General features: G+C 40.9%; 1 protein-coding gene across 1 annotated transcript in view; it reads right to left on the reverse strand.

Annotated features, from left to right (window-relative positions):
- FBN1 (fibrillin 1) overlaps window positions 1-3,602 on the reverse strand; it is a 157,504-nt gene extending 153,902 nt beyond the window's left edge. Inside the window, exon 1 of the mRNA XM_059823839.1 lies at window positions 3,433-3,602. Within this exon, the coding sequence (XP_059679822.1) occupies window positions 3,433-3,602 (170 nt within the window). The remainder of the gene's footprint in view (window positions 1-3,432) is intronic.
- Window positions 3,603-22,839: the final 19,237 nt, after the last annotated feature.

Consider the following 22,839-nt stretch of genomic DNA (forward strand, 5'->3'; position numbering starts at 1 on the left):
AGCATCATCAGAAAATGGGAAATGCTAATTAATTCTAAGATCTCTAAGCACAACAGTTCTTTTATTCAGCCAAGTACCAATCAAATCACCATTAACGTATTTTTTACTTTATATTCAAATGATTGAAACATATAAATAGTTAACTTCAAGTATATATTGTTTAGAAAGAACTTCCCATTCATGGCCAGTTTTGTACGTTTTATTTCTTCAGAAGTTGATGCTACGTTCTTAGGTGTTTAAGGGGTAGCAGGATAATGGCTTGATGTCTTATAATGCAATACATTAACATTTGTGTTAAAAGTTTTGGGACTCCAGAGGATAAAAGTGTCTCAGTAACAACTTGTTATTTTAACTTGCTGAATCACAATGGATTCCAGCAACATTTCCATGAATGGAGAATCTAGTTATATTTTGAAATAATTACTGCCTTTATTCTGATTGCTTTCTGATCACTTAGAGGCACCAGCACATAAGCACACATTGCCTTAGACCAAACATAGGTGGCATTACAAGGACTTCATTGATAATGCCTTCCTAGGTGGACCAATTCAAACCACAGGAGCAGCAAGCTTGGTCTTAAATTGAGTACATAAGAGGCATTTCCACATAATTATAAAGTTAAAATATACTTCTAGAATCATCTTATATGTACGGACAGCTCACTGGCATAAACAATGAGGCAAAGGTCACAAGGACAAAAGCAAACATCTCCTGCAATCAACAGCTTGCAGTAAAAAATGTTAAGTGGGAAAAATCATAAGAATTGAAACAGATCTTAGGCTTCTTCATTTTAACATACAAGACCAGTATTCACACAGAGGCTAACCTCAATACTTTTAAATGCCAAAAGACTTTCAATAGCCATTATAATCAAACACACAAAAAGTCTAAGTGTAAAAGGTTTTCTCTAAAAATGTACCCCCATGCTCCTACAATCAGAGCAAGAGTTCATTGCAAAAAGAAAAAAAAAAGACTTAGTCAACTACAATAACATGAAAATAAAGTTTCCCAGCATCTGTTATGACTTGTATTACAGCTCTCAAATTCCCAAATGTATTTGTACTGATGAACAAGTTAAAAAAATAGTATGTCTTCTTGTAAAATCATATTTGTAGTGTTTCAGTCCTTCAATAACAATGAATTCTCCCTGTCTCATGTATATACAGTTCCTGCACATTCAAAATATGTTTTCCATCTGGCTTTCCAAAGAATTAGTTCCAACCTTGTCTGTTAAAATGACAATTCTTTGTATTCATGTTGTACAGTACAGTACCACACCTAAGGAAGTGCTCACAATTTCTAAACTGGAAATATCTAGCAGGATTCACCCAACAATGATAAAGATGACTGAGTGTTAACAATCTCCTCCAAGCAATTTGGGAACTCTACACTCAGCCTCAAATGAGAGTTACAGAAAAAGGTCTAACAAGCAGCCAAACTAATAATTTGTTTTGTCTTTACTGTACATCGGATCATCTAGCAAATTACTATATTCTTGTTAAGAACCTGCTTTACAAGGGCACTCATTCAGATTTGGAATATTCCAAATAATTGAGCAAGACATAGAATACCTAAAATCGGTACTGCTGTTACCTCTAGATTTTGCAGATTACTAAGTAGATATGTAACACATAAGTAATACACAATAAAAGGAAGAATCATTGCAAAGTACACAATAAATTGAAGGCTTCAGTTAAACATAAGAATCAACTCATAAGAACAAATACTTACCCTAGCCTATTTCAGATTCCAAAAATAATTAACACTTGAAATATCATCTCTTGATGCACTATTACTGCCGTCTAAACAGCACAGTTTTAGAGCAACGGTTACATTCATCAAAGAAATTCCATCCTCAGCTAATGTGCCTCTAACTCCCACAAAGGCAGCACGCGTGTGCTAGATGGCATACTCTGTCCCACTGATCAGAAAATGGTGTTTGTCAGTTTGATATTAACTCAGAGTTCTATAATGAGAAAGTTTATTAAAACATCCTGAAGAATAAAGGCTCTTCCTGATAAATATTTTTCCCTATTATCTTTCATTGCTTGCAATTAGTCCTGCAAACTTAGAACAGTTTTTGTCACAGGAAGGATCTCCTTTATCCAACTATTTTTCTAGTGACAAGGTATAAGGAAATGAAATAAGAGAGTCTGACCCTACAAAATCAGATCCTTGAAAAACAATACCGATAGCTTGCATCCATTTTTGCAGCATGGGGACTTGAAAACATAAACTTTTTCCAATCAGGCAAGCACCAAAAAAAAAAAAAAAAAGCCAAGATTGCAAATCTAAATAAAAAGCACTGTACAAGTATGAGGAAGTTCGCAAGAAATTAAAGCATACTCATCAAGGCCTCTAAAAATAAAGTTGTAATAGCTCCTTTTTGAGGAAATCAGGAAAAGAAAGAAAATATCTTGCATCCCTTACCGAAGCATAACTCTCTCCATATAATTTTTGCTACATTTGCCCTCTGCCTGATGAGCGAAAAAATCTGGCTATGGACTGAAAAGGTGCATCGGAACACCTGAAAAAGGAAACCTCTTTTTTCTTCCAATATTGCAAGCTTTTCACCTTTACAGTGAACTGAATTTTCAACTGCACACACACGCAATGCCTTTCACCTGACTTTATTATTTTTGCATTGGAAAGGCGTTCTATTAGTATTTGGAAAACAGTTTGCCTGACACAGATTTACCCTTAAAAAAAACCACTCGGTTAAGCACGTACCCCAATGTTTGTATGCTTGGGCTCGGTCATACTGGTACTAGATAGCTCTGACACCAAAAAATGGTCCCTATTCATCCCCCCTGCAGTCCCCAGGTGACAAGGAACACCAGATAAGCAAAGACAGTCCATTTGAGCGCAAGAGAAGATGCAGATGGCAGAAGGTTTAAAGTGGAGATGGGAGAGGGTAGCTCACGGAAAGGGCATGCTGTGGTCTCCGGGCCTCATGGCTATCCTGCTTTATGCAAAGCAGAAGTACGGGACGCGGGAGGAAGGCACAGCCCGCAGGGCGCCTTTATCTGTGCCTTCCCAGGAGCTAAATTAGCAACCTCCGAGCTGCAGCGGCTCATCCTCACCAAGTATCACCTTCCCAAAGGCGAAGCAAGGCTGCAGCACGCAGGGGACCCAGCACCCTGCCCCGCGGGCTGCCGGGGGGGGGGGGGGAGGCCGGGACGCGGCGGGGCTCCGCGCCCTGTGCCCCGGCGCTACCCTGGGATGCTACGGGCGGTGCCCGGCGCCCCCCAGCCCAACCTGCCCCTCCACAGGGGCAGACCCGAGGGAGGGCCGGGGAGCTCCCCCACCCCCGCCAGCTCCCACCGCAAAGGGGCAGTGGATACGGATGCGCACACACACGGATACAGCCAGATCTACGCCCGCTCCTGCACCGCGCAGCGGCCCCCCGGGAGGGGCCGGTCCCGCACCTACCCTTTGAGTGCGTCGTGCCCGCCGCCGCCTTGCCCTCGCCTCTTGGCCCGGCTGGCCCGGCTCTCCTTGGCGCTCACCCCCTCGGCGTGCCCAGCGGCGGCGGCGCCCGCCTGGGACGCCCACAGCACGGCAACTCCCAGGGCGATCCCCAGCAGCCGCCCCCGCCACATCGCGTCCCCCGAGCCCCCGGGCTGCGAGCGGCCGCCGCCTCCTCTCCGCCGCCGAAGTCCGCCGGTCCCCGCCGCCCTGTCTCCGACCAGCCTCTCCAAGGCGAGCTGCGAGGGGAGAAAAGGGGAGGAAGGGGGGTTAGGGACCGAGGAAAAGCGGGCGCGGCCGTCCTGCGCCCCCCGCCGCCTGCCCCCGCGCCCCGGCGCCGTCGGCCCCCGGCCAGCCCGGCGCTCGCCCGCCCGCCCGCCCGCCCGCGGGAGGCGGCGGCCGCGGGGGATGGCGAGGGGCTGCCCGGAGCCGCGCGGACTCTACCTTCCCTCCAACAGCATCCGCGGGGGCTCCTGCACCCGCCGCGGACAGCCCGCGGCCGCCGCCACCGCTCCCGGAGCTGCTCCGGGGCTGGAAGCGTCTCCCGGGCATGAACCTTCCCCGGCACCCCGAGCCGGGCACCGCGGCGAGCCGCGGCGGCTGGAGCACGGTGCCCGGCCGGGGCGCGCCGCGGGCAGGGAGCCCCGCGCCCAGCCCGCCCGCCCCGGGAGAAGCCCGCTGCGAGGGGCGCGCACCCGCTGGAGCCGCCGCCGCCGGCTGCCGTTCCCGCTGCTGTTCCAGCTGCGGCCGCTGCACCCACCGCTGCTCCAGCTGCGGCTCCAGCTGCCCCCTCCCTCCCTCCCTCCTCCTCCTTTTTCCCCTCCTCTCTCCCCCCCCCCCCCCCTTCAAGTATCGCCCGCGCAACACTTTCTCGCGAGAGAGAGGGGAATAAAAATGTCCCCCCACCCCCGAACCGCCACCCCGGGGGCTCTGGGGGCGCTCGCCGGTGCCTGGGCGGCTACCGCGGCGGGAGGCCCTTGGCGAGCCCCGCGGCGGGTCACCTGCGGCAAGCCGCCGGCCCGGGGCTGGGGGGGATGCTCTGCCCCGAGAGGCTCCCCAGGAGCCGCAGGAAGCATGCGGTCCTGCCCGGGAGGACGGGGCTCTGCCGCCTCCCTCGGCAGCGGGGGAAGCCGCGGCCAGGCAGCGCTGCCTGCTCAGGTTACCCCGCGGGTCCCCGGCTTACACGGAGGGAGCAGCATTAGCGCCTGGGCTAGTCTTAATGCTGAGCAGCAGAGTAAGTGTATCACACAGGACGGGGGCGGGGGGGAACTGAAAGAAGCGGACGCCTATTCCTCCGTCTAAACAGATACAGTGTCCTGGAGGTGCAGCACTGTGCATGGATGTAGCGACTTACGGAAAAAACATAATAGTATGTTTCCCTTATAAGGAAAACCAGGGACGATGTTGGGTTTACCTTAGAGGCCGCTGCAGAATGAATGATGCACTTTGTAGCAACTAGCATGGCACAGGCACCGACGCACCGAGCTCTTCTGTACATACTCCTACATCTCTCCAGCCAGCTCTGGAACAAATGCATGCCTCATGCTTATCAAGGAAAGGAAAAAAAGCCCTGCAGTTTTTACTTATGCTGACATACTGAAGAAGAGCAAACCACTACCACCCCTTGAAAGGTAGAAAGTTTTAATACTGAAATAATTCAGGGAGGGGGAAGGACAGTTAATAGTCAGAGTTCAAGCCCAGATTGTATATTCTAGTCAAGTAGCTCTGTACCAGGATTATCCCGTTTCAACATACACGGAAAATACAAAACCAAAAGAAGGAAACCTATTAAACTGAAAGAAGGAAACCTATTAAACTGAAAGTAAATGATACTTATGCATTCATTCATTTATGCTCCTCACTTACAAATATTTTAGCAGAAATGTTGGGTTTCCTAATTTGCAGGTATTTTAATTTTTTGTTAGTTCCAGGCACGTACTGACAGTGAATGGTTCTATATTATTGAACTGACATTGCAAAAGCTCAGCTGCACAATTTTATAAGCAAGCAGCTGACCACCCACCCACAGCAGCTGCCAAACCACCCTGCCCAAAGATAAAAGGAAAAAAGGAAGTGCCATGTAAGATTTCCTAGTACCAATCTCTGTTTACAGCTGAAATGTAATGGTGACACAAAATATCAGAGATGCTATTTGAAATATATAGTTTGAATGGGTTTATACTAGTTTTTACGTTATGTATATAAATACACGTTATCCTTCTAAACAGACATAGAAGTATTTAAACTAGTACAGGGAATGCTGTATTTGTGTGCGCTCACCACAGTAACAGCATTCTAATCATTCTGGCCGATTTTTATCATCAAGGAAAGTGGTAGATTCTGCAAATTACAAAAACAGTAATTTGATTTTGACCACTCCAATGTCACTGTTTAACAGCTTAACATTAAAACTTTCAGATGGACACTTAGTATACAGGTAAAATGTACACATGCAGTGAAATACTATGAGATATTGACACAAGACAGAAGTAACACAGTTCAGAGTATGGCTCTTCAGTGTGTCTGAACAAGGCCCAAGATAGTAGCAACCCAAACCTTATACCACTATTTTGTAACTTGTACAGAATAAATCAAGGGAATTAACTTTAATTTTGCATGCAGAGTATTACTGATTTGCAGTTTGCACCATAGAAGTAGAAATTAGGGGGTTTGATAAATGCAAAATGTTTCTTTTCCTGCTACAATCCAGACAGATAAATATTAATTTGATTTTTCAAAGTTTTTCTTGTTTGTCTGCCACATAAGCAGGAAAACATAAGATTTTTTTTTTAGGCTATGCTTGTTGAAGAGACAATATAACATTGTGTAAAGGATTTTGTATTTCTTTTGCAGTGGCAAATTAAAATTTTCTCAAAAAAGAAGAGAGACCAGTATAAAGGTGGTAGTAACCGTCCCTGCTATTAAGAAATTCAGGACATGCAGTACATTGATATACAATTCTCTTCCTTCATTCTCATCTATGTGTACAGCAAAATCTAAACATTTATTTAGTGAATATAGAAGGTAAATATGTTTAAACCAAACCACTGCAAAAAAAATGTTGTCAGGTATTTACTAATTATGTTTATAATGTGAAGATAGAATTTACCAGTAAACAAAAGTGAGTTATGAGAGGAATTCTGGGTTCCTATTTACTCAAACATTCTTTCAATTTCAACATTTTCTGTTTCAACCGCTTTAATTTTCTGGGTGAGCTACCAGGGAAATATCTAATCTGTGTCACAGGTTAATGGGATGATTTTCTCATATATTCTAGGACTTTATAGGAATATGATGTATTATTTGGTATCTTGCATGGTTGCAGAAATGTGGATTACACTATATGAAGTAATGTTACACGATATGTGGGCTGTGTGTTAATTAATCTAGTGAACTACGTAGCATATCATCAACTTCTGGTGAGTCATTTTAAACAATATGCTTATATATTAGAAGTACTTAAATTGTTGACAACTTTAAAATAGTGACCCCCTGGGTTCTCAAACCAGTAGAAAAATACACTGTCACAAGCAAAAGACTTAAAACAACTTCTGCTCTCTGCTGCTGAACAGAGCTACTAATAAGGGTCATCCACACACCTCACAGGCACTTGAGCCTTTGCAAACATTTGGACTCAGAAGAACATCTAGACAAAGAGATTCCTATATGGCTTACCAAAACACCTGTCATCCACTCAGAAGTTTCACTCAAGAAAAAATCCAAAGCAGCAATTCTGATGATCCAGTTGATCACCGTCTCCCATGACAAACAAAAGATGAACTCTTAGATTAGCCAAGACCCAGCAGCTCAGTGATATTTTAGCTCCTTGATCAAACTCTGGAATCAAACCCAGAAATGAAAGACACCAGGAACAAGGCATATGACATTATTGCTACATGCATAGTGGAATTTGCACATCAGCAACTATTTTTCCACAATGCTGATTCTTCTAGATGATTTTGAGGATTTTATAGCTGTATCTTGGAGGATGTAGATAGCATGGATTGTGGTGACAGGGCCCAAAATCAGGGGAGGATAATTATAGGTAGATTGATCATATCAGGGAATGATAGAGAAGACAGACTACCTTTTGCAGTTAGGTATCAACTTGGAAGCAATGATCCTAAATATTTACATAACTACACACACACGTGCTTTAAATCAAGTCCAGTATATTCCTCTAGTAAAAGACATGCTCCTAGCTAGCCATGCCTTAGTGTACCTCCCTGTGCTTATCAACATCATGTACATAAATCATTTTATGCAGTGGCTGAATTATAAAAATTTAATGGATTGTCAGAGAAATACCTGTTTATCCTGCTATTTGATTTTCATAAAAACATTGAACTGAAGTTTTCAGTGCTGATGATCTTTGTGTACAGCAGCAGTGATGCAAAGTACTGGCCTCCCTCCTTCCTGGCCTTTACCAAGCCAGTCCGACTCTTCTTACACAAACATTCCTTCTCCTCCTCCTGTAGGATGCTTATCAGAATTTTCATATTTTAGACAAATTCTTTTGAACTACTGCAAACAAACAAAAAAAAAATCATACCACTGGAAGTACTGTGATAGATTTGGGAGTTCATTTCATTTAGGTTTTTTTATTTCAATTTATATGAACTTTTGCAATAATTGTGGTTTTTTGATCTGTAAATTTACTTCAACCCAAGTGAGCAAAAATAAGTATGTCCATCTTACATATTTCTTTATTAAGAAAGCCTTGATTATGCCAATGAAAACAAATAGTGTGGGAAAGTTTTGGTGTGTGTATTTTTTTTAAGTACATTACAAGCACAAACAGTAATTACATCCAGACAACCAATTAACTGATTTAAACCTAAACCGAAAAAAACTAGGTAACTCAAAATAAAACAAACTATCACCGATTTTTCTTAATGCTGTTTGGTCAGGCAAGCTGTGATAACTAGCTATGAAATCCATTAATGATAACTTTTGGGGGACAAACTTCACTTAAAACTTTTACTTCATTTTTACAAATGGTTTTATTTGAAGTTTTCATCTGTCAGCTGAGTTTATAATGACGGAGGAGAAAATTCAACCTACATTAGCACGTAATGCCATGATTTGTGATACTGTGCAAAGTATTGGGGTAATATTTCTGTAATATTATAAGAAATAAAAGAAGGTCTCTCTCGGCTCAGACATTAGGGGCCTATGTGCTTCTGGGGAAATTCAAGTATTTTGTCTTCAGTTGTATCCTAGATGACCATAAACCTATTACATTTTATACAGATTCAGAATACCTCTCTCCTATTTATGCCTGTATGGAATAGTTGTAGCACAGAATTTATGTTGTTTCAAACAAAACAATTTCTTTAATTTACAGGAAAAAGGCAACTTTTGATATCACCCCACCAAAAATTGTAGAAGTCAAATAATAACTGGATTTGTCCTTACTAAGATCTGAATGAAACAGATGCTCTTACTCCTCTAAAGCACCTGGATTCTTCAGTATCAGTGACAAAGAAAGCACGAGGGAACTCAAGAGATGCCCTAATTCAGACACCATCTTCTCAGGACTATTTTTAGGAAAGTTCTGTACCACATTCATAGCTATTTTCTTTTCTAAAACTAGGTCTCATTTTCAATTAATCCTTACCTAGCAATAGTGAAACTGTTATACTACATGTCCATTTACTAAAGACGTATGAGATTACATTAACAGAGTTATTCATGGGGGTCCTAAAGAAAAGATAACTAAACCAGAAGGAATCCTATGACTTCTATTCTGTCCTCCAGGAAGCGGAAGCACAACCTATTTTTGCAAGACTAGTGTTGAATAGAAACACAACTAAAATACAGTGGAATGGATTTTTTTTTTTTTTTTTAAATCCCAGTCTAATACAATACATGCATTGACATATTTAATTCTATGCGTACAGCTAGAAAGCCTGAAGTTTGACAATAGCAATTGTTTCTTTGATTTAAAAAGAAAAATTTTAATTCAGCCTTAGTGCAAGAAAAGGAAATACATATACTACTACTTTCTGTCAGCTACAAACAACCCTGTCAAATGTAATGGGAATTTTGCCAGAGTAACAGTTGCAAGCTGAGTTTCCTCAATCTTACATTTGTTCCAGATGACCTCTTGAATCCCACCTGTAAGCTCAGAAGCAAAGTGAAACAAATTTCATGGCTTAGCATGACATGCCAACTGCTGGGGAATTTTCAGGCAGAGAGATTGAGCAAAACGGATATAGCTTTTTATTAGAATTAATACATTCCAAGTGGGTGGAAATCAGTAACTAGGAGCCTCTTCTTGTAGCTCTCATTTATGCACAACTCCCTACTGACTCAAACAAAGACAGCTGAATCAGGCCCTACATTCCTTCAAACATTGTGTCAGCAAGGGATTGGGTGTCTCTGCCTCTGTTTTCCCTCCCAGTGTTCCTCTAGCTATGAGATGTCTCAGTTGATAGGGAGTTGCCCCATGATGCAGTTGAAATAATAAAATAGGTAATAAGAGACCGGGGATTAGACTCTGAACCCACCACATTCCATTTGCAAGGCCCTTCCTTTGAGAAATAACACTATGAGAGCATTGCATATGGCTCTCATAGAATCAATGATGAATTTAGGTTGGAAGGGACTTGTGGAGGTCATTTGGTCCAGCCCCCAGCTCAGAGCAGGACCAACTTAGAGTAGGCTGCTCAGGCCCTATCCAGCTGAGTTCTGAATATCTCCAAGGATGGTCACTCCACTTTTCTGGAGTAACCTACTCCACTGTTTTACAACCCTCATTGTGATTAATTTTTCTTAATACTTGGTAGGAATTCCCCTGGTTAGAACTTGTGCCTGTGCCTCTCATCCTACCACTGCTCACCACCCAGAAGGGTCAGGCTTTATCCCCTCTGTACCCTGAAGACAGCAGTAAGATCCTCCTTAACCTTTGCTTCTTAAGTTTGAATGAACCCTCCCCTCAGACAGCATTGCTTTAGCCCCTAACCATCTTAATGGCCCTCTGCCAGGCTCACTTCAGGTGTCAATGTTTTTTTTGTGTTTAGGGGTGGGGATTTTTTTTGTTTTAGTTTGGGGTGTTTTTTTGTACCAGGGTGCCCAGAGCTGGATACAGTACCGCAGATGCAGTTTCTCAAGTACCAAAGGAGGGGAAGGATCACTTCCTTCCACTGCCTGGTTATGCTCCCACTAATAGTGCCCCACATGTAGTTGGCCGCCTTCACTGCAAGAGCGCACTGCTCACTCACGTACGGTAGTGATGAGTCTCCAGCCAGTGAATAGTTCAGTACAGCTCTGATCTGCACTTTACTTTATTCAGTCTTTCCAAAGGCTGACTTCATTTCCTCAGGTTTTCTAGATACCAGTAAATTAAGTGAGACAATCTCATCTAGAGTCTGTGATTTCTTACTGCATATAAAATCATTTGGGGATTCTTTTTCTCTACACACCGCCCCCCCATCTGTTGAAAGTATTAAAACTTACTTGCTGAGAATCACTGGGGGGTTGTTTTATCAGGTTCATAAGTTTCAGCAGCCAGTCTTCGTTGCCTCAAAATGCCCATCAGATGCAAGGTCTTTTATGCACCACACTGGATAGAACATGATCCATTTAATAATGCATACATCTTTAATACATTGCATCTTGCACTTCCAGTACTGTTACTTAGGTATATTCAGCCCACAAAAGTCAATAGGATGCTTCCTATTAATTTTAAGATTATTTTGATTCATTATTAGCCCCTTCTCACTTTATGTATTGGCTCAACTCACAGCAAGCTGATTGTCCTAAAACAAATAGCTATAAAGTATACAAATAATGCAAATAATCAGGTTGCCTTTCTTTATAAGGAAACAGGAAATAATAATTGCAGTTAATTCAAAAATATATTAATTTTACAAATAACCAAATGAAGTTAAGGAAGCTATTTGAGTAGGAAGTTGCAATAGATTCCAAATACTGTGGCTTAAAGTGAGAATGAGGAGGGACAAGAAGAAAGCTCTGTATGTTTTGGTGGGTTTTTTTTGGTTTTTTTAAGCCTCTTTTTTTCTTCCCTACAAGGAGAATTAAGATATAGGGATAACTTAAAATTTATTACTTAGAACACTTGAAATGTGAGTAACTTTCATCAGTATTTCGAGTACAAATTATTCAGATTGCAATTTAAATGGGGGAAGAAATTCTAACATTAAAAAAAATCTTTAAAGCTTTTTATTTTTTTTTTTAAATACCACCTCTAAAACATCCCTAATGGTTTGCAAATTATCAATAACCGGATCCACCCAAAATTGCTATTACTGTCATGACTGGGGTGGATTTCAGAAGAGATTGATCTGCTACATTTCTTTTTTCAAGGGACAGGTTTTGACACTTTACAAATTTTAAATAAAAATGTTGAAAACTGTTTTTAGCTTTGTGAACGCCTTTCAATACCAAAAAACCCCCACATAACTTCAGACTAGTAAGAACAGAGGTCGAACAGGCACACAGTCAGCAGAGGAAATGTCATCTGACACCCATAAGGGAGAGCCAAGGAAAAATACTCATGGGCAGGAGATGCTTGGGAAAAAGGACATCTATATCAATCTATCTATAGATATATAGATATATAGCAAAGCTGACTTTTCCCACTCCTGCTCATCAGTAAAAGGAAGGAAGTCTAATTTTATGGATGAAACAGTGGGTAATGTAAATAAGGAGATTCATACTGCCTTTTCAAGATAAGGAAATCTTTCAGAGGCTCCAGTCTGGACGCATTTTATGATAAACTATTGGGAAAACAGAGTTTCTCTGCACTGCAATGATCTAGAGAAACTTCCTCTGGCACTACAAGGCTAATCTAAAGTCTGAGATAATATTTTTTTCCCTCCGCTTATTTCAGTGGACTTCAGAGCATGCCCTGACTTCAGTGTGGTGAATGCTATTCCATCAGCTAAGCTAAGCTACAGCAGTGAAGTTTCTGAAAACAGCGTATTACATGGATTCTGATGCATTATGGAGAGCTGGAAACAATTCCTTCCATACAATTGACTAAAAAGTCTTTCCTCCTTTTCAAAATATGCAATCCTCAGCATTCTTTGGTCCATACACAAGGTTCTTTACCTACCTGTCTGAGTTTTTGTCATGAACAGTAAAACAGCAACAAGTCTGTGAAGTCATGCTGACTTAAATATTCAGTACTGCACAGTAAAAATACAAAGAAATCTTGGCAGTATTGTCTAAAACAAGAAATTAATGCTTTTTGAATTTACTACTACTTGTAAAAAATAAGACTTTAGAATTCACATATGTATCATGCTCTGATAAACATGTTCAATGGTGACAAATTCAGAGCTAAATGCATTATAAAAACAACTGCACCATTATATCTGTTCAGTGGATCACTGATATGCGTGTGCTGACAATGGTCATTCCCCACGGAATCCGGGAAAAAGTCACTTTTTCTAGGGCATCTCAGCATTCGAAATCTTATTAGCCTTTTCTGTGGGTTTTTTTTGTTTGGTTTCCGCCTCTCCCCCCTCTCCTCCAGCCATATCATAAACTGCGTTTTAAGGGTAAGTTGACTTAAGCAACCCTGGTAGCCACTTACCCTGCTTTGACACATTTGTTTCACAAGCTGTCCTTCCTCTTCCCGCAGTCCACAGCTGTATAATACAATTTAAAAAAAAAAAAATTTGAGAAAATATTATCATTTATGCCACTGGCTAAGCCCCATAATATGGGAAAGGTTAGCTTTGTGCTTAATCAAATCCCATCCTGGAGAACAGAGCTCTTCTAACACATTTGGAACTAAATTCTGTGTTCTGTTAACTGTGATTGAAGGACCGGAGTAGAAAGAATATCTGAGGACCAACTTCCACTCATGCAGAATGCAGGTGGGATTTAGCCCAGGAACATGCTGGGAAGTACAACAGTGTGTTAATCTGCAAATCCCAGCTATAGACCTATCTGAGTGTGAACTGCTCAACCCTACTCCTGAGCTATCAGCAGACAGCCTTGTTTCGAAAAAAAATGCTGACTGACAGCTGCCAGGTACAGAAGTTGCTATTCTTCAGATGATCAGCAAAATATGTTCCACCATTGCCAGCATTTCTGCAAGAAAGCATTCAGCAGACAGTATGGTGATTTAAATTATAAGGTTGTTCATATTCCAGAAGCTCTCAGAAACCCCAAAAGAGACTGTGGCCCTAGTGCACTATACTAACAGTACAGAAAGAAAGCTCCAGACAATTAGCCATTGCCATTCTACGTCAGGTCTAGGCAAACTGTAGCAGTGGTGGAAAGACACTCTGTCAGCAAGGCAGGAACATATGCATTAAGTAGTCCCTCTCCGGGATGACTCCAGAACTTCATTTAACACAACTAGATCTTACAGCTTTTGGATATGACCAATTGCATAGTCATTTTTAAGACCTGATTTTCTTGTCAACAGTCTCATTCTTCTGAAACTACAAAAAGGGATGAAAATAATTGGGGGGGGGGGGGGGGGAGGGAATGTCCCACTAGTAGGGATTTTAGCAAATATTTCTTATCAGTCCTATCATTGCTTGTAGTAGTAACAACAGTGAGCTTCCAAACAGAAAAGAGCAGCTGACATCTAGCAATGATTTAAAGTACATGTCATGTACAGCAATCCACAAGAACTGCTTGATATGATCATAGATTTCCTCCTCTTTCACTGTTGCTACTGTGAGCTGAAGTAATGGCCGTAGATTTTTCCCCACAATTGTTTCCTCCCCATCCTCCCTGCTCTCCCCATCTAAGTTTAAGAACAGCTTAATACATACTTCCAGGGTAGGAAGTATGCTGAACTAAAAGGCAGGAGCTGTAGGAATAAGGCATAAGCTGTTGACGGCTGGACAACCGCTTATGGTCTAACCAGCCTCAACCATCTTGTGATTTTGTGAATCTGGTAGGAGCTCATTCACTAAATCTAAGTGGGCCCAGCAAAGTAAAAGGAACCTTCCTTACCTCACACATACCCAACAGGTGTGTTCTTAGCCCAGATGAAACCTTACTGAACTATTACAGAGATTTGTGAAGGTGACTGAACACTGGAACAGGTTGTGCCATAGAGGTTGTGGAGTCCCTTGGAGATATTCAAAACCCTGGGCAACTGGCTCTAGGTGGCCCTGCTTGAGCAGGGCGGGGTTGGACCAGATGACCTCCAGAGCTCCTTGCCTATCTCAATCACTCTGTGATTCCATGCTCTGACAAGTAGGGTTACAGGCGATCATGAGCTTCATATTGGGATCTATTCAATCACTTCCTCTCTGATACTTCCTCTGAGGCACCATGTTTCAACAGATTTCTCTCTGTTTCGGAAACACAGAATCATTGAGTCTGAATCCATATTGGCCAAGTTCCCTGTTCTCCTAAGCACAAGGACCCATAAGAACTACTTTGACTCACATGTTAAGCTGCAGAGCTCTTAAAGAACCACATCTGCTTCTTGGAGGAAGGGACTGGAGCATAGGCATGCCTGAAATTGCAAGATTATGGGACTACTACACAGTTTTGATGCAGAGAGCTAACAAACTGAACCTGCAGAGAAGAGTGACAGCAATACCACCAAAGGAAGCAGGGAAACTTGTTTCAACTATCAAGCCCCGGTGCCCACATTGCGGTGCTGGAGTTGCAGAGTTGGCACGGGCTCACCTGCAGAATTCCAGGTGTCAGGCGGGACGCCCCAAGCGGCAGCAGGTCCTTTCCTACCCACGCCCATGCACTCCCAAAGGCAGGGCCTGCCAGCTCGTTTGAGTAAAGAAACTTCTGCCTGCTTGTGTGCTTTTTACAGCTGTACAGATAAAAATATTTCAACATTACATATCTTACCTGCTTCCTACATGTGTACGTGTGAATGATTTTGATTTAGTTTGACTGTTGACACTGCTGTTCAAGAGAAGAAGAGTTAAGAAAAAGTTAAACTCCCTGGCTGATGAATTGGTCACAACTTCCCACAGGGACTGCGCAGACATCCGCAATGATAAATAGAGTCAAAGCCTCTACTGGCTCAGCTCGTGTTTATTAGAACTATCTGCTAATGACCTAAAGGGAACAATCTTCAGAAACGTAGGAAATAGTTTCCCCAGCTATTGGTTACTATAATATGCATCGCTGACACAGGCAAATAATCTCTTATAAGAGCACTACAGGAAGACAGGAGTTACGCTTTATGAAGGATTTTACTTTTCACATTTGGTTTCCTTCCAGCTTGGAAGGAAACTGAGATACTTAAGTTTTCCACAAAAGAAAAATCATGCAGACAAAAGGCTGGGTTTGGATCTCCTAAACTGTTTCATTTCAATTTTGACTTTTTAGAGTTGCAAAAGTTTACAAACGAAGACTCATTTTAAAACAAAAGGTTCCACTCAAATAGTGTTAAAATGCTTTGATTCTTAGAACGTTTCCATTTTTCTTCCATAACTAAATATGAAGACAAACACAATTTTGTGAAGTATTTTAAGAGAACTGTATTTTCAAATGGAAAATTGTCAACAGTTTCTTTATTGACTCTATACCCCTCTTATTCCCCTTTCTTTTCTTCCAAATATTAGTGCAAGGCATTCTAGAAGAAAATGGAAAAGTTAGGAGTGGATAGTTTGAAAAGAGCAGCTAGCTTCTGAAAAGTGAATTTTCTATCTACATTTTTCTTAATATACTCTCTCTGAGCAGAAAAAGAAGAAAGGAGACAAACATCTTATGAGGTACCCTATCTTCTCCAAGGACACTGTATTAGCAAGTCTTTTCAAAACCTTTAAAATACAGATTCCAAGAAGCAAAGAAACATTTAGCCAAGAACTTACCCATTAACTATTGCTAAATTAGGCGTGTGCTGCACACCTGTATAGTCTTGATTACAACATCAGTAAATTGAGCAAAGAACCAGGGGATTACTGGAAAAGTAGAAGTTTCCATTCTGATCCTGTAGGTTCTCATCTGTTTTCCAGCTAGTGGAAGCCACATCCTACATAAAATGGCCAACTGGCAAGCTTAAAGGAGGAACCCAGTCATTCGACAGCCTCCATATGTCCCACAACTTGCACAGGCCCAAACAGCGTTAGACACGCACCAAAACTGGTATGTCCCACAGAACAAACATATAGCAGCACTACAGAGGTGACTGGGGTCTGCTGATGTTTCTACAGCCTTGGCTGCAGTTTGAGTCACCGTGACATTGATGCTAACACCCCTTGTGAACAGGTTTGAGGGCACAGAAAATAAATGTTTAGTATGCAGCTTTAAGATTTTTCTGTACGTACGGATTTTAAAGCTGTGGGTGCAGTTTGGCCTTTAATTAAAGTCAACATACAAAGAACAGTTTCGTTTAGAGAGTTACATTGTCAAGAATCCCAGTCACTGAACTGGTTTCTCTACAGAAAGAGAAGATGAGCAGAAGGAAGGAGAAGTCACCAGCAGACTTTTAGGCTTTACAGAATAATAACACTATCCTTAAATCTATTGTGATGAAAAGCGTTATATAAAAGTATGTATGTATGGTATAAGACCACTAGAGGGGAGTAAAGTAACTTAAAAATGAATGTTTCCTCTACTTGGTTTTGCTGTACAAATTGCGTTTGCACATGTTAATTAACAGCTATAGTAAAACCAGAGTATTAAAGAATTGCATTTGCTTAACATTCTAAGCAAAGTTGATTAGATAATTACAGTATTTCTGTACCATTGTCCCCTCTCACTAGGCTGCAGGCTGACAGGGAACATTCGTCATCTGGATGAAGCCAGAACACCAGGGATGGCGTTCAGCCAGAACATTTGGCAATAGACATGAATTTCTTTACTTGTATTCAGATTTACAAAGAAGCAATGCTACATGATGGAAACAGACTCATTTTATCAAGTGTGAAAAAGGCACCAGGCTTAAAAACTTGCTTGGTAGGTATGCATGTACAAGAAGCAGGAAAACCAAGAACCTTGGTTCTCACATAGATCACTGCCCAAGTCTACACAACAGTGAAATATTTACCCAAGCAACAAGAACAGAGAGAGAGGCATGATTAATTTGGAAGTGTGAAGTACTCTGCATCAGAATGCTGGGTGAAATCTCACTACAGCTGCAAGTAATGTGCTCCTGTATCACTGCCAGGTTACCATCATCTCCATTGTAACCCATCTACACTGTGGGAGACAAGACTGTGCAGTGAATCTGCACAAAAGAGCAAACATTTAAAATAAATTTCAATGGGAAATCTTAGCAACTCCCACAGAACAAAGGGAAACATGAGAACAGAGTTCCAACAGCAGAAGAATGGCTTTGACAGCAAATTTTAAGGATGAATGACTGAAATATATATATGTGACTGTGTATCTCAATACTTCTGGGAAGTATACCCAGCTTGAGATTTTATGGGAAAAAGGACACTATACAGTAGTAAGTAGATCTCCAAACTTCAGTGGAAAGTACCAAGTACAAAGTAAAAGAAGAGGTAAGGGGGTAACAAGATATGAAATTCCAAAGGTGTTAAGGAAAGCCTGGGAATGCAACCAAGCCAGAGCTCTCCTTAGTTGCATATACACAGGTTACGCTTACAGAAGTTGGATTTAATCATAGCAGTCTTGAAAGGCTTTCACAATCACAGATAGGGTGTTTTGCAAAGATTGTAGTAATTCTGCAGAAGAACAGACAACCAGTTGAACCGTCTGAAAACTATCAAGCATGGTAGGACCAAGACTGTGGAGTCTAATTTTTTTTCCATGTACCATTTGCTGTCCTTTGGACTATCGCCACATGTGCATGCAATAACAGACCTATGCATCTTAGAAGTTGACTTATGCGAAAAAGATTGAAAGAAGTGGTGTTACTTAAGTGAAAGAAAACTGAGGAGGAATATAGCAGTTTTTAAGCATGACATAAAAGAAATTCCTATTCCATGTCCTTGGTACATTGGAGAAGCAGCAATGAGCTTAAACTGCAGCAAAGAAGTTCAGGTAACACGCAAAGGGAATGGGGAGGCAGCCTTCCAGCAGTAAGGATAATACTGGAAAGGATCTGTCTGGGCAGTCGCAGAGTCTCTGTTATCGGAGATCTTTCAGAATACATTGGACAAACATCCATTAGGACCAATATCAACACAGGTGATTGTGCCTTGCAGCAGGAAACAGACCGCATGACCTTTTTAGAAAGGTAAAGGTGGAGAAGAGCTGCGATATTATGTAAATTGTAATTCATTAATATCACATAATATGATGAATTGGATAACACAAGAAAAAATTATATCTCTCACTCTGGAGAAGAATTACATAAAGATGAATTGATTTCCCACCAGCAAAGGCTGAACAAGAGGATGAAGGAAGTCACACACATCTCTTAAAACAACATTAAGCTCAAAGGCAAAAAGAAAAAAGGAAAAAAAAAAAAGAGTCCATGCAAAGCCAAAGGGAAAGAGAATCCAAGATTAAAATTAGGAGGGATAAAGAAAAAAAAAAGAGAGGCTAAGTGCACAGCCAGAGAAAAGAAAATTGACCAACATAAAGACAAAAGGAATTAAAAGAAGAAAGTACAAGGGGATAAACCAGACTAGAAGAGAGGACAAATCAAAGAAGCGTGAAAGCACAGTAAAGCCCTCAAGTAGAAAGAAAAGGTAATTTAGTGATTAAAGTACTAGCCTAGGATTTAAAAGACCTGGTTTTAATTCCTTGTTCACACTTCCTAACTTTCTGAACAAGCTACCTAACCTCTCATGGCCTCAGTTCCTACTCATATAACTATTCTTTTGCATAGCACTTTGCTGTGATAGGAGACAAGATTTCAGATATACATATATGTCTACCAAAAATAAAGAATGTGGGACTTTAAATCTAGTTTATGCAAGACCTATTCTTACTTTTTTTTCATTAATGGCTACAGGTGTTGCTCATTCCAGCTGAAAAAGGCCACTGAAGAGACAAGCTAAACCACTAGAATCTGAGAACAATAATGAATGTATTAATTACTCAGAACATGCATGAGTTAAACAAATCCTGTGCATTCCTGGTCTGTTTATCACATATAAGCATCTTATGCACAATTAACTATGTAAGAGACATTTAAGATGTACATCAAATGTAAATTTTAACTACCATTTAAACATAATATAAAAAGTCATCTTAGAAATAGCTTCTATCACAGTGATATTTTAGCATGAAATAGAGTGACATGTTTTTACAAAGAGGTTGTTCTAAGCAGGAGTGTACAGACATACTATACCTGCAAAATAAATCAGCTAAAGAAAATATAAAGAACAAAAATATAGCAAGGAAAAGAGTACCACTGCATTCTGCTACTTCCAGGATGGGGGTGGAGTGTGGTTAAAGTTTAAGCTAAATAGTGCTGGACTGCAACATCACTAGAATAAAATTAGATGTGGCTCCTATAGCATAAATGCAGTATTAAAACAAGGAATCATCTGAACCAAAAAGACATAACAGCAGGTAATGAATTCTTGAATAAAACAGGTAAGTTCTTTCAGCAGTATAACCTAGTGGGTGAAAATACATGGCAAACTTATTTTAAGGGATTCATTTAGTGGCTCTGTTACAATCTTGGCTCAACTATACAAGTCCAACCACATGTATTACAACACTACATCCCCCTTTCCGACTGGTGTCAGCTGTCCAATTTCAGGAATTGCCACCCCCTATGCTAGCCTGTTATGGCTTCATTCTTTCCTACTGACGTTAGAAGGACTGAGGAATGCTTTTGACTAGGAGTTGTTGATTCTTGGGCTAAATATCTCCGTGTTCCTAAAACTCTACTCACCAGGGAATTATTGCTGCTGTTTGGGTATGGATCTTCCCTCCAGGCCTCTGCAGTTGATTCTCATTAAGGAAAACTTAAAATCCCCTCGGCAGCTCTGGAGCTCTCTGGAGTTGTCAGTGCAACAAGACACACAATAAATGTTAGGTGAGCAAGGATTTAACTGAATCTTTACCTACATCCACATTCTCACATGCATTGCAACTTTGTTCACTGAAGTTGCCCGGTACTGTGATGTGGTATGATATGACTGAAACAGCAACCAAATCTAGTTGGGCACCTAATGTCCACATTTAAATATTCTCCCTTTTACTAGCTGGGATTGGAAAGATTCCACCACCCCACCCCACCCCACCCCGCCTCTTTTGCCCCATCTGCATAACATCTTCCTACTCCATAAGAGAAGAAGGAGACTCACAAGACAACCTTTTCTCATGTCAGGCTACGGAGCCTGCTGAAGAAAACTCCCGATTTCCTCACTGTAGCTGGGATCTGCTGCACTCTCAGCTTTCTCCAGAGCAGCCAGTAATGCTGAAGATCCCTTTTCACCAGTGTGGGACCCCAGCTTCTAAATTAAATGTGTAGAAATCATCAGCTGTTCAAAGCTTTAGCAGGACTAGAATCTTCATTCTGTACCAAAACCACTGAGCTTTTAAGCAAAGAAATTTTTTAAAAGCTACAGAGACATGACAGTAAAAGTTATGCATACAAACAACATTGAACAAGGCAACAGAAATAAAATGTACTGTAAAAAGTTACACTTCAGGAGAATTTTAAAAGCAGTTTGCATATTGGCACTGAGCATGGCATTTTGGGGAGCAACTACAGAGAAGCTCTTGAACCTCAGGCTGAGGATTACTTGGAAAAGTATGTTTGGTCCACAGCAATGAGATAATGGGCCCTCAGCCACTCTGTCTGAATGGTCAGGAATGTCCTACAGGACAACTGCATTGTTTACTTTTACACATGCAGGCTTTCTTCATCCAGGGAAGGTTTCTGGACTAGTCCAAGGAATGAATTAATCTGATATGGTTTAAACACTTGTACAAGGTACCGCTCATGGGGGAATAAATGTGCTTCTTTTTTACCCTGTGCAATTTGGGAAAATGTTTAAGCTAACCAAAAAAAGCCACTCATCATTGAAAAAAAAGCCTCCATGTGGGGCTTAGAGGACAACTAGTAAAAACTTTTCCCTGCAGACAAGGCCACAGCTATTTCCTCAGCTAAGAGCTCGGAATTTGGCCCTTGAACTTAACCACTGCCCATGTTTGTTTAGGCACAAGTGGTCTCTTGTGGCCTCAGTTTGCTTCCACTGACAATGACAAACCCCACCTTCACTAAAGAGGAAGTGGGGTTGGATTTATGGGCAACATTAAAGGCCACCAAGAAATTCAGAAGTCTCTCATTAGATCGCCCGAGAGAGTCTCGAATCACAAACTAGTCCTGCGTACTAAAAGCTGTAATGCATTCTGCCTTGCCAGTTGGCCCGAAATATAAAAAGGCAGGACGTTTTTGTAAAGGAAGTTAAACACATTTTTCTTCAGAAGATTTCTGTTGAATCTTGTACTATTTTCCTCTTAAAACTGAAAATATTCTCAGACTAGACTGTGCTGTTCGACCCTGAAAGACCAAATGAGCATCCCTGCAGCAGTTAAATAGTTACATACAAAAGGCATATATATCAGCTTTGAGAGAATATTCAGTCTTTTTTCTTCTTCTAATAGCACAGAAAAATAGCAAGCAAAACCTTTTTATGTCTTCCATATTACTGTTGATGTGAATTGCTGGCCCATAACCATACTATTAATTGCAACAAGCATGATTTAATCACACCCTGTGTAAACAAGCAGCAAAACGCCCCTTTTCCTCACAGTATCACTAGAAAGTAAATGCCATCCCAAGGAAAGTAAAAAGTCTAGAGAAAAGATATGTTTCATCATTCTCTTCAAAATGTGAGCAGGCCTTTAAAATAGAAGCTTTCTAAGCATCAGGAGGAACATTACTACATCTTCAGTTTACATTGATAGCCTATGACATTTAAGGAACACCTGCAAAACATGGTTATTCTAATTTATACCTTTCTTCTGCCCAGTATTAGCTATTTTTTTGCTGTACCAAAGGGAAGAATACTTGAAATGTAATTTGTTATAATAATTTAATGAAAAAATGCAAGTATTTTTTCTTTTATTATGGGGATGCACACAGAGGCTTGCGGGGGTCCTTCAAAATGGAAAAGTCAATTAAAATACTTACTTCTAACAAATCCTAGAACATCTCTCATTGAGCTCTGAAGGAATTTTCATAACCGATAAAAAAATTACCACAAGTTACAGTAGCGTTGTTTTAGATAAACACTGCACTGCAAGCTAAACTTAATATAAAAATAGATTCTATTTAATAAATTTGCATATAATACACCATAAACAATTATGAAAGTGTTATTACAAAGGTAAACAAAAGTCTGCATTAGTATTTCAAGTAACTTTATAGAATTTCTTCACATACCATTCAAATTGTGTAACATTGATCATGAAATGGACACAGTAGAACAGGTTTTCCCCAATCCTCACACTTTTATTTAAATACCAAGGTATCTTTTTTCCTTCAAATGAGGAAATGCTGGTATCAGTTCAAGTTAGAAA

Source organism: Gavia stellata, chromosome 13, assembly GCF_030936135.1.
Source record: "Gavia stellata isolate bGavSte3 chromosome 13, bGavSte3.hap2, whole genome shotgun sequence".
Lineage (NCBI taxonomy): Eukaryota > Metazoa > Chordata > Aves > Gaviiformes > Gaviidae > Gavia > Gavia stellata.